Source organism: Dermacentor variabilis, chromosome 3 (assembly GCF_050947875.1).
Source record: "Dermacentor variabilis isolate Ectoservices chromosome 3, ASM5094787v1, whole genome shotgun sequence".
NCBI lineage: Eukaryota > Metazoa > Arthropoda > Arachnida > Ixodida > Ixodidae > Dermacentor > Dermacentor variabilis.
Window position 1 is genome coordinate 149931003 of NC_134570.1, and position 13418 is coordinate 149944420.

The following is a 13418-nucleotide window of genomic DNA, read 5'->3' on the forward strand; positions in this document are numbered from 1 at the left end:
TCATGCACACATTGTTCTTTACCTGCTTGCGTTTAGGAACTGACAATATTCAATGGTGTGCGCAACCCCACATGCCGTATTTGTTGTTTTTATTTCTATGTCCTTAGTACGCGCAGTAGCAAACATGAGACAGTGTCATCAGGACGGCAAGGAAACAACCCAACAGCGCCGAGGAAAGCGCAACCACAAACAAGATTCTCTCAGAACAGTGGCTGTGCTAATGTATTCAGATTTTATTCAGGAGCCCTATATAGGCAGTATTTGCCTCTTCAAGAGTTACTTACTGGTCGGGCTCAGGCCGGATGCCGCTGGTGAACCATGATGACACAACAGCATTGTGCTTAGTTGTATGAAATGCGGTGGGTCAATCATCGCGGATACCATGCATATGATGGAAACGTGTGACTTCTCTCGAGCAAAGGGTGTTTTGAACGCTTCACAGACGTCCTGCAGCAACCACTATATCTGTTGACAGCGCCATAAAATACCTTACGTTTAATGGTTGAAATGACAAGTGGCTGCAAAACCTAAATGGAGGTTCTTATAATTACGCAGGTCGCACTCGACAAGGGCGAACATTACCCTTATTATAAACTACAGTTGCGACATATTCGTGAAAAACCGGGCACCCCTGTACTCTGCAGTGCGACAGGTGGCTATGCCGCTGGATTTTGTTGCGAATACTACGCAGGATTTCTTCATCGAGTGTCTATGGTACTAGCAATGATCGTTCTTGCGTCGTAGCTTCATTGAATGAGACACTGCCTTTGCGCAGACGATGGGCACTATAACGCAGGGCTTTTTCCAAACTTTTCTATTTCAATTCTGCAATCTGCCCTCCACGAAGGGCCAGAAAATTTTCGCACCATCCCCAATTCGCTTGTCTGTCACGCGGCATCACGAAAACTGCAAAACGCCATGGTTGATATCATATATGTGACCTTGATTAAGCATGATCAGACCAAAAGAAACAAAAATTATTATTTCTGGTTCAACGCCTTTTTCGGTATTAGCCCACTTCTGTTGGTCAAAAATTTCGGGCTTCCTCAGTTCGCCTGTCTGTCACGCGATGTCACTACACCACGAAAACTCACCTCGTCAAAATGACGTGTACGCTTTAAATACACATTAATATGCCGATCAAAACCTAATTTTTCCTAAATAGCCGGAGACTGCCCTAAACCGAAAGGAATAGAAGATGGCTGTCAGCCGATCATTCTGGCACTGGCTACTCTAATCTGCCGTGGAGCATGGATTTATGTGCGTTTAATAAACGTTTTTGCGGCACAAAAACATTATCGAGCGCTTTCGGCATATTTAAAACATCCTTCTGCCAACTCTTCTTTGCTTAGAATCCGTTTTAGCGACATTTTTAACCTTCCGTTGCACGCCGGCGCAATATTGGACCAGTCACAGCCAGCTTAGTAAAGGGAATCAGATCAATCGCACACGCTGGCATCGCCCTCCTCATCCGGTTTTCTACTTTCACTATGCTCTCCACTTGAGAGTCGTCTTTGACTTTTCTCAGCCAAGTAGACTATAAAAGCTGTTCTTAGTAGGCAATGATATTCGCTTTGAAAGAAAGAAACACGCGACCTCCTATAAACGAGCAGCGCGTTTAATTGGGTTCTTCAAGCAACGCTAGGGGGTTACCACCCGATGCTTGCGTCGGTGGTTACGTGAATTTGACTTCAGAAAATAGAATTTGACAAGAGAAAATATGTTGTGTGGCACTGATTATTCTCATTCACGAAGCCTCAATTTTCTGCTCAAGCTTTTTACCAATACCTGTTCAAGGAACTGTTTAAACATTTAGAGGACGCCTAAGCTTCCCCATTAAGAGTAGAACGCGACAGCATTCAAAGATCCCTTACTGCTTCTAACGCTTCCCGGCAACTGCAGAGTATATAAACTTAATATTTACTGGGAAAAGCTGGTGGCGAACGCTATGCACGAACGCGCGCTTTCTGGTAGAAACGTGGCCTCAAGCGTGTGCCGCGATGCGACGAAGGCGAGCGCCTTCTGGAGGTGTCGGAAGGAACCGGCCGTGCCGCTCCATGGCCTCCAAGATATTCGCGCACCGGCGCGCGCAAATGGCGGACGCCGTGGCCGGTATACATATATGGTAGAAACGCTGGAAAAAAGGTTTCTTTCAACTTTTGCGAAACAAAATTATGTTTTCTCATATATTAAAGTTACAATTCGACGCTATCATGTCCGTAGGTTGCGTGTAAGTCGTACTTTACGATTTTTCTGCGTATTTTAGCTTGTGAAATTAAATTAGTTCAGTAACTTCCTTGCACCACATGGAAGGCCCGGTTATGCGTGGTTCGTAAATCTTTTTGTCGAGGAGACATCCGGCGCTGGACGTCGACGCCGGATTTTTCATCACACGTAGTCCTTGAGAGGAAGCTTTAGCTCGGGTGCTCCTATCTAATTACATGTAAAAGGAGAATTCGTTTTTCTCGGCAACCAATGCAACAAATTTAACAACGTTTGTTGCATTTAAAAGAAAAACGTAAAATCTAGTGACTATTCGTTTTGACTTTTCGATTTAGATCGTTAATTTTTTATTAAAAATGGTCAAACATCGATAATTCTCAAAAAATGAAACTATCAACTTTTCAACTATTTAACTCAGCAACCGAAAATGACAAGACAATTCTGTGAATTGCATCTAATAGTACATCCAATGCGGGCAACACTGATGTGTTACACATGAATTTGAAAACATTTAGTAATATGTAAATACAGCTTTTGGAGAACCCCTGTAAACAACCTAACAAGTTCACGTAAGATGTAAAATGACGTATCGAATTTGTCCGCTTTGAATGATCTAACGGTTGCCGTTTACATAACCGCGATATCTTTTCTTGATGCAGAGCTATGAATTCGTAAACTTTGTACTTCTACCTTTTTCAAACTGTTGAATATTTGAAAATCTTTTAAGCGAAATTCAGGCCCTAAATCGAAATTACGCTTCCAACAGTCACTAGAATTTAACATTCTCTCTCAAATGCAACAGATTTCATTAAAATCGGTCCCAGGGTTATCTCAGAAAAACGTTTTTGCGTTTTACATCTATTTGAATAGGCCGCATCGGAGTTGGGCCCGAGCTAAAGCTTCCTCTTAACGCTTTCGAATTAAGAATGAAAAACAATCATACACGGCAAACGTTAAGCTACAAATGTAATCTGAATTCAGTGACATGCATTTATATAGCTGAGACACTATTATGCTTTCAGAATAACGTAGTAGTGAAAGAATTAATCGTCAGACTAGAGGGCTCCGCTTTCCTAAAGAAACGTAGTGCGAATGGCAAACAACAAAGTTGAACGACAAGAATCAATAACATAAGTGTCGTTTCCGAGCGACACCATGCGAAATCGTAAGAATGTCTATCTATGCCCATCATTGCCCTGGTAGTTCGTTCGCTGTGGCGTAAAATTTTGTTTCCTCAATTTTAGCATAAATTGCTATCCCAGAAGAATCGCGAATGCCGTACCGGTCTCACGTTCGGGTGTTGTTGTTAGTAGGAGCGAGGCCGAATGTACAATGCTGTTCCTTTGTAAATTCTGCTTGCCAGTGCTGACTGCATTCAATAATATTACGTCAAACATCCCAAATATCTGGCGTTTACTCTTACAAACACTTCAAGTGTAGCACTAGTTTCTTAGTGAGGACCCTGATGCCCAACTCAAAAATATTTTCGATGGTAAGATCAGTTTTCTGCTTGCGCTTCTCTGTTCCTTATGATATGTCCAATCGCATGATCGGCCAGGAGTTCCTCTTACGAACAGCCTACGAAGACTTTTCTGAACATGGGCTCTCAGTTTTATATGTACTTCGCTCATAATTTATGCTGCCTGGTCCGTGTCGAAAAAATGTCCTTACGTGAGAAAATGTCTCATTCGAGAGCGTTCAGGGAAGCGGCTCTTCATGTGTCATGTGTGCGACAAGTACAGCATGAGCAGATACGCTGAGGACTACCGACGCAATAACAATTGTTAAAAACATTTGCATTAGAAAAATTATCCGAATGGCGATCGTGAACTGCTAATTCTACACAAAGATTTTCCCCCCGACATGCCCCAAGCCCCTGTTCATTTCTCGGTGGTTTATTTGAGTGATGTCTTGCAGTTGCTATGCTGGGGTTGGTCAGCGCCGCGGAGTACAGCCAGTGTCGCTCGGACGTGGCTGCCTTGATCTGAGCACTATAGAGCACGAGCTTCTCCACGTAGTCGGATTCTTCCACGAGCAGATGCGGCCAGACAGGGACCAGTACATCACCATCATCACGGAAAATATTGACCCCGGTAAGTTCGAGTGGACAAAAAGTTTCTCAGAATACTCTGTCAACTGGGTCACATGGATCAACACTAAAGAAAACACTCAGATCCAACGCGTTACTTGAATCCAAAGGACGTCAAAATTGCTTGAGTTGGCGCGGAAGCTGCAGGAGCGGATAAAACGAGCATGACATGAATTCCTCCATCTGTTTGATCTCTGGGTCAGAAGAACGGATGTGATGTATAATTTTCGCAGGGGAAAGTAGGGCACATATCTTAATGCGTTTCTTGCTTACACTAAATCCGTTGGGTGACAGTTACACGTTCTGGAGTGTTGGCTCAGAATGCGTGCGTAACCAGTGGACCATAATGTCAATTGGACGAGAGACGTTACTCATACGTACGTGACGTACACATACACTAGGGTGTAGACCAACTAGGCTTCACCTTAAAGAATATTGTTTAGACAAAATTTAATTCTCATGCTTCACAATCAAATTGTGCGATCACTTCAACATGATTTGCATCCTAAATTGGTGACAATGAAGACGTACGTTGTTGCGTGCGCTTTCGTTTGGTCTGTTACAAGTGTCGAATAAGCGAAACTTCTCCTGTGTAAGTTGAGAGTTAGAATTTAGATTTTGTGTAATGCTTGCCATCTTAAACTCTGGCTGCAATTAAGAGTTTATTACAGTTGTGATTATTTTTGAAACAATGGTAACATTTCACTGGCTGTACGAGATGGCAGTACGTCGTTTCGAGCGTGTTTTCGCTTCCTGATATGTGTGTATTTTCTCTTCATGCAGAGTACGAATCCCAGTTTCAAAAGTTGCACCCTGGCAAACACGACAACTTTGTTCCTTTCGACACCAATTCGGTCATGTTATATGGTGGACATGCGTTCGCCCGTGAACAAGGACTAACCACTATGACGGCAAAAGACGGAACGGTGTTGATTCCCGTCTACGACAAAACAGGGCTAAGCGACACTGATATCCTCAGCGTTAACATCCTCTACAACTGCCCCAACTAGCGCCTCAGGCCAGCGTCAAGGAGTAGTTGTCGACATTGAATTCTAAATAATTTGAATAAAATGAACATGGAACGAAGTACGTGGAAAGAGTGCGCTATGATGTCTTCTATAATTTACAAAAATAAATTCATTGTGTTATCTGGGGGTCGCTCCCTAATTAAATACGTATATTGTCGAATTCTCGAGTTTAGGTTGCTTCATCTGCAAGCCTAAGCCTCACGCTAAGTCTTCCCTCTTGTAGGCGTTATGCCACAGGCATCTGGGGCCGTACTCACAAAGTTGTTCGTTTGTAAGTGCTTATTGCCATTGGTCTGCTGCATTTGTTATCATGTCCAGCATGAGAACAATTACTGCATAGAAGCTTCCTGTGAATACGGGCCCCAATGAAAGTTTTCGTACGGAATTATGGGCATTTGACAACCAAGAAATTTTTGTTATGCCGCTGTTGACCGAAAATATATATGATGCGCCCCTAGAGAATCCACTAGTATTGCATTCGCTGGCCACCCCTTTTGGGACAGCTGAGTCAATGATGGCTAAAGATGCATCCTTTTCCTTGTGCCGTGATTGCCCTGATGACTGACATTGCACTTTCTCCGAAATATAAACATGGTCCTTTAACTTTCTTCAATGAGCAAGCCTTGCTTAGCGGCGATATATTTCTACCATGGTAGCCTACGCCCAAGTCTTCATCCCATAAGCGCTGTGGAATGCACTGGCTGCTAAATACTTGATGCAATGATATACAAGAGCTGACCACATTCTCTATACATAGATGATGAGCATACCTTAGTAAGAACGTACGCGCTACGGCCTCGACGGATGACAATTAGGACAGCTCGATATTCACTTAGTGAGTGAGTGAGTGAGTGAGTGAAAAACTTTATTAGCTCTAGATTCGCTGGTCTTCTGCGGTCTTCAGATGGCTTCGTCCATCTTCTTGCGCAATTACCGGTTGCCCTTAGTCCAGGGGTCCGTTGGATGCTGCTGCCAGTTGTGCTCGCCGAATGAGACCTTCTTGGTCGACCCGGCGATCGCTGGAGAGCACTCCCTCCCATTGCTCCGCACTCGGGTTTGGTATAACGGGTACCACGTCCATCTTCTGGCATGCGCACGTCATGTGATACAGCGTGGGTGTTTCGTGGCACCAGGGGCATTTGTCATTGTATTGTATGGGATACATTTTGTTGAGTACGTTTAGGTTCGGGTACGAGCCAGCTTGTAGCTGCCTCCACGCGACAAAGTTCTCTCTGCTAAGGGAGTTGCGCGGTGGTGGATACCGCTTTCTGCAGTCCTTGTAGTGATTTAGCATCGCCGAATTGTGTTAGTCTCAGTCCCCTCGAGGTCGCCTACGTTGGATGCTCGGTAATAAGTGTACCCTCGAGCTATCCTGTCCACCTCTTGGTTCCCTTTCACTCCCGTGTGTCACGGCGTCCATACTATCATATCCCTAATTGGTTCTTCTTTTGGTTGTCGTTGTGTTATGTGGTCTCCGGAGCGGAGTATGCGGAGCGCGTCGTGCCCTATTCTGCAGCGTAGGTAGTTGCGGCACGCCGCTTGTGAGTTTGTAAGGATTGTTAGAGACCGTTTAGACCGATATCGCTCCGCTGCCGCTAGAGCGACGGCCGCTTCTTCAGCGTCGACTATCGTACAACCTTGTAGTGATGCGCTGGTGAACTCGCGTAGGTTCGAATCAATCACCGTTGCTACCCCGTTACTGCTGCTCTGCCGCGCTGCTCTGGCGTATGTGGCTGCGTCCACATATACCGTCGTTTCTTTAGGTGCTGGTGTCTTTTGTAGGTATTCAGCCCTCGCCTCTGTGTGTGCTTTGTGTAGGTTGGGATCCATGTTCCGGGCTATGGGTGCTACTTTAGTGTGTTGCGATACTCGTCCTGAATTGTTTCGGTCCTCTGTATCTCTTGAAGTTGATCGGCGCAGCCTAGTTTCTTCAGGAGCTCCCTGCCAGATGGGGTCTGCTATAGTCTGCACTGTTGGGAGACTAGTTGCGCCTCTTTCAATTCCTCGAAGGTGTTATGTAGCCCTAAGGAGCTTTTCGGTTGAGGTGTTGTGGGGCAGGTGGAGGGGCAGGTGCGGTTTTGTAGGATTTGCGTAGAATCGGGTCCGCCTGTTGTACCTCACTCTTGATGGGATTGTAGTATGGGAGGCTGTATGGAACTCGGCTGACCACCAGGCTTCTGACCAGCTTGAGTGTGTCCTCTCGCATGCCGTGGCGTCTGTGTGAGACGCGCGTGATCATGTGGGCCACTTGTAAGGTGGATGCCTTGAGTAGGGCGACGGTGTGGGTGCAGCGTTGGTCTGAGTGTATCCACATCCCCAGGATTCTGATGAGCGTCTTTTCCGATATCAGCTTCCCCTCAAGGTAGGCGTTGAGCTTTAACTCATCGCTGGTGGGGACTGTGCGGTTTTGCTTTCCTCTCCAAACTCTCAGGAGCTCGGACTTCTCTGCGGAGCACGCTAGATAAGTTCCTTCATCATTGGCCACTGAAACGCACAGCCTTGGGGAAATGTAATATTAAATGTGCAGCCTTACAACAGAGTGATGATGATGATGACATCGAGGTAATGAATGAAACCCTAACGAGGCTGGCTTCAGAGGCAGAAATTGAAGTGGGAGGTAAGACACAAAGGCAACCGATTGGAAAGCTCTCCCAAGTTACAAAGGACCTAATAAAGAAACGACAAAGAATGAAAGTCTGCAACTGAATAGATAAGATAGAATTTGCGGAACTGTCAAAGCTGATCAACAAGACGAAAATAAGTGATATTCAAAATTATAACACGAGAAAGACTGAAAAAGCCGTAAAAAATGGACGCAGCATGAAATCAGTGAGAAGGAGACTTGGCATAGGACAAACTAAGATGTATGCACTGAAGGATAAGCAGGGTAATATCATCAGCATTTTCGAAGATATAATAAAAGCAGCAAAAAAAAACTCTATAATGACCTGTACTGTACCCAGAGGACTCACGAGTACTCCATTCGATACAATAATGAACAGGATAAACAAACTCCGGCTATAACATGAGTTGAAGTCAGGAGGGCTTTGCAAGACATGAAACGGGGAAAAAAGGCAGAAGATGGAAGAACAGTCGATTTATTCAAAGATGGAAGAGACATAATGCTAGAAAAACTGGCGGCTCTCTATACGTAGTGTCTATCAACTGCAAGGATCCCAGAAAACTGGAAGAATGCAAACTTTATACTAATGCACAGAAAGGGAGACGTTAAAGAACTGAAAGAAATATAGGCCCATTAGCTTACTCCCATTATTATTTAAAGTACTTACCAAAATAATCTCCAAAAGAATAGGAGCAACACTGGACTTTAGTCAGCCAAGGGAACAGGCTGGCTTCAGGAAGGGATGATCACTTACACGTCATTAATGAGGTTACCGAGAAATCGACAGAGTACAATAAGCTTCTCTATATGGCTTTCATAGATTAGGAAAAAGCATTACATGCAGTAGAGATACCAGCAATCACAGAGGCATCACGTAATCAAGGAGTACAGACCGCTTTGGTAAATGCCCTGGAATATATCTGCAGAGATTCCACAGCCAGCTTAATTCTACACTATAAAAGTAGGAAGATACCCATAAAGAAAGGGGTCAGACAAGGAGACAATCTCTCGAATGCTATTTAGTACGTCCTTGGAAGGAGTATCCAAGCTATTAAACTGGGAATGTTTAAGAGTAAGGCTCAACGGCGAACACTTCAGCAACGTTTGGTTTGCCGATGACATTGTTTTATTCAGTAAAAGTGCAAGCGAGTTACAACAAATGATTGAGGACTTGAACAGGGAGAGTGTAAGAGCGGGGTTGAAGATTAATATGCAGAAGGCAAAGATAATAATGAATAACCGGGCAAGAGAACCAGAGTTCAGGATCGCAAGTAAGTCTCTAGACTGTATAATGGAGTATGTTTACCTAGATCAACTAATCACAGGGAACCCTGACCATGAGGAGAAAATTCAAAGAAGAATAAGAATGGGTTGGATCGCATACGACAGACATCGTGAGCTCCTGACTAGAAGCTCAACGTTACCATTGAAAAAAAAGCAATACAATTAGTGTGTTTTACCGGTGCTGACACATGGGGCAGAGACTTGGAGACTGACAAAGAAGCTTGAGAACAAGTTATGGACCGCGCAAAGAGCGATGGTAGGAATAATGCTAAGCACAGCATTAAAAGACAGAAAGAGCGGTTTGGATCAGAGAGCAAACGGGCATAGACGATATAGTAATTGTTATTAAGAGAAAAAAATGGCATTGGGCGGATCATGGAATGCGCGGATTATATTGCTACGGAACAGCCGCCACAGTGTGGCTGCACTGAGGAGAAAGAAGACGACGTGTGTGCCGGCTTGATATAGCGTCGACATTTTGGCCTCCGTTAGCTTCCTTGTAAATTAATAGTAAGTAGCGTTCAGCTTCAGCTACACGTAACAATATCACCGTTGGACCATTAGGGTGACACAATAGTTACTAAGAGAAGGGAAGCGCAGTAGAAGTCGGCAGAAGAATAGGGGGGGGAGACGAAATTAGGAAATTTGAGTGTGCTAAGTTGGAATCGGTTGGCGCAGGACAGGGGTAATTGAAGATCCTAGAGAAATGCCTTTGTCCTTCAGTGGACAAAGAATAGGCTGATGATGATAATGATGATGACGATGATGATGAATTTCTGATGAAATTCTTAATTTATGAGCTGTTGATTCTCACAGACAATGCACCAGATGTTATTAAAAGCAGTTATTCAGGATGATTCTGAGATAGGAAGGAAAAAATATCTTGAACATTTTGTTTTCACACCCTTGAATTGGTGACATATGAGCTTTCTATTCATGCCGCTAAGCTTTTTACACCATCAGATCATTGTCACCTTCCTGAATTAACTGCAGTAGATAAAATGCGAATAGGGTACCGAAATAATTCATGGGGCATCATAAAAAATTACAGCTAACAACGACAGAGGCTGTTTCAGATAAGTCGTGACGGCGACGCCAGGTGCCAAATGCCAGGTGACGGTGACGCGCGCTGCGCTTCTGGCTCGCCCTCCCTCTCTCCTCGTCCTCATAACGTGCCAGGGGAAAGGTGGTCGCTCACTTAACCTACAATTAAATAATTGTATAATGACATGAAAAACTCCAAATACAGCTTTCTGTTGCTCAATACGTGCTGCTACATAAAAGTGTTTTTCCGAGCGTGAAAGAGCACCGCAAATGCAAGAAACATTGCTGCGCGACTGGTCGCTCGAGGCACTTTGCGTGTGTTCGCGGTTTTACTTTCAGTTTCGGAAATGCACATTTATGTAGCACGTATTAGGCAACAAAAGGTGTTTGGTGGTTTTTCATGTTGCACTAGAATTTTCTCATTAACATTTCTCATGTAATTATTATATTTGAGAAGCTGAATAATTATTTCAGAATAATGATTTAGTAGGGGGAATGAAGAAAATAGTATGAGTATCGCCAAACGACGGCAAACAACATTACCTTTGGTTTGTCCAGCTACGTGGCATTTGCATATTGTTACGAGAAGGAAGAAGCGTGCGTCTATTTACAGATGGCTTTTAATGGCTGGGCCAGCATGCGTAGAGCAGCGATAATGCTACACTCTTCTTCAACGTCTCCAACGCCACCATCATCGTCCTCCTTTTCTCACATTACCGACTGTGACATCACCCCCGTCGGAAAAAGCACCGTATTGGTGCGGCTCATCGGTCTGAGAAAGGTAGGGTTTAAGGCAGCTGACGTGGATGTTGTCAGAGAGATCTGAAGGCACCGTGGCATCCAGCGGAGACACTTCATATGTGACAGGGGTCACCTGGCGAAGGATGCGGTAAGGGCCATAGTACCGCGCGAGGAATTTCTCCGAAAGACCAACACGCCGAGTTGGATACCAAACTAGAACCAGAGCACCTGGTTCGTAGTGCACGTCGTGATGGCGCTGGTCGTAACGGCACTTCTGGCGTGTCTGCGAAGCAGAAAGACGAATGCGGGCAATCTGGCGTGCTTGGGTCGCTGTGGCTATGACATACCGAGTGTACTCTGTCGGCGAGTCGAGTGTGGTCGAAAGGAGAGTCTCGAAAGGCAAAGTCGGCTCATGGCCGAAGAGGAGATAGAAGGGTGAATATGCAGCTGTGTCGTGGCGCAAGGAATTGTAGGCGAACGTGACAAATGGTAGAGCAATGTCCCATTTGCGGTCCGAGAAGATCAACGCCAACGCGAAAAAAAAGGTCGGCCAGTATATCCAAAGGCTGCAGCAGTCCGGCGGGAGGCACAGCTGGTCTTTTCCGGCGTTGACATGACTCACACGCGGCAACATAGCGCCGGACGGAGTGGTTGAGACGGGGCCAGAAAATCCGTCGCCGAAATCGGTCATACGTCCGCGTGACGCCAAGGTGTCCAGCGGTTGGAATGTCGTGCAATTGCTGCAGTACAATCTGTCGCAGATGAGACGGAATGATGGTTATGAGCTCGGGCCCATCGGGGTGCATCTTGCGTCGATACAGGACGCCATTTTGTAGTACGAACATGTGAAGGGATGGGTCAGACAGATCAGAGAGCAGACGTTCGATAATGGGGCGTAACGACTCATCGCGTCGTTATTCAGCGCCAATGTCTTGCTAGGCAGAGAGCGAAAGAACGCAGATCGGTGCGACATCCACTAAATAGTCCGGTACATCGGCGGGATGACGAGACAGGCAGTCGACGTCCTGATGTAGACGACCCGACTTGTAGACCATAGTGTATGTGTATTCCTGTAGCCGTAGGGCCCAGCGACCGAGGCGACCTGTGGGATCCTTGAGGGAGGAAAGCCAACAATGGGCGTGGTGGTCGGTTGTAACTGTAAATGGTCGACCATATATGTAAGGTCGGAACTTGCCCACCACCCAAATGAGGGCGAGACACTCGCGCTCAGTAATCGAGTAATTGCGCTCTGCGGGAGAGAGGAGGCGGCTGGCGTAGGCGATGACGCGGTCGTGCCCACATTGGCGTTGAGCTAAAACTGCGCCGATGCCGTAGCCACTGGCGTCAGTGGGGATTTCTGTCAGAGCAGTGGCGTCAAAATGGGCGAAAGCAGGAGGTGTGGTGAGCAGCGTGATGAGCTGCGAGAAAGGAGACGCCTGTTCAGAGTCCCATGAGAAAGGAACATCTTTCTTCAGGTCAGTCAGGGGACGGGCAACATGGGCGAAATTTTCCACAAACCTCTGGAAGTACGAGCAAAGGCCAATAATGCTGCGAACATCTTTAGCACAAGTTGGTACGGGGAAATTCTGCACAGCATGAACTGTAGCGGGGTCGGGGCGAATGCCTGACAAATCGACGAGGTGTCCGAGCATGGTTATTTGGCGGTGACCGAAGTGGCACTTGGACAAGTTGAGCTGTAAGGCAGCGGTGCAAAAAACAGAAAGAATAGATGAAAGTCTTTCAAGATGCGTCCAAAAGCTGAAGAGAATACGATGATGTTATTCAAAGTAGTACAAACAGATGGACCATTTCAAACCACGTAAGAGCATGTCCATCATCCGTTCAAAGGTTGCCGGGGCATTGCACAAGCCAAAAGCATTACGCGGAACTGATATAGGCCGTCTGGTGTGATGAGTGCGGTCTTCTCACGGTCCGTTTCATCCACGGCAATATGTCAATATCCAGAGCGAAGGTCTATAGACGAAAAATAAGTGGCACCGTGGAGACAATCCAGAGCATCGTCCATGCGGGGAAGTGGATATACATCTTTCTAATTGGTCGTGTTTAGATGACGATAGTGAACGCAGAATCGCCAGCTGTTATCCTTTTTTTGACGAGAACAAGAGGGGACACACACGTGCTTGAAGGGTGTTCAATAATCCCTTTGGCAAGCATCTTGTCAACCTCGCTTTGGATAACTTGTCGTTCAGAAGGCGACACCCGGTATGGGCGTCGGCGAACAGGTGCTTCATCACCGGTATTTCTACGATGCTCCACGACCGTAGTTTGACGCAAAGGGCGATCGTTCAGGTCGAAAATGTCGGAGTAGGACTCGAGGAGGCCACCGAGCTCTGCGGCTTGTTGGGTTGAGAGGTCTGGTGCAATC

General features: G+C 45.8%; 1 protein-coding gene across 1 annotated transcript in view; it reads left to right on the forward strand.

Annotated features, from left to right (window-relative positions):
• Positions 1–5480, forward strand: part of LOC142574258 (astacin-like metalloprotease toxin 5) — a 58964-nt gene extending 53484 nt beyond the window's left edge. The window contains exons 5-6 of the mRNA XM_075683387.1: positions 4141–4316; positions 5096–5480. Coding sequence (XP_075539502.1) covers positions 4141–4316; positions 5096–5322 — 403 coding nt within the window. The 3' untranslated portion in view covers positions 5323–5480. The remainder of the gene's footprint in view (positions 1–4140; positions 4317–5095) is intronic.
• The last annotated feature ends 7938 nt before the right edge of the window (positions 5481–13418 follow it).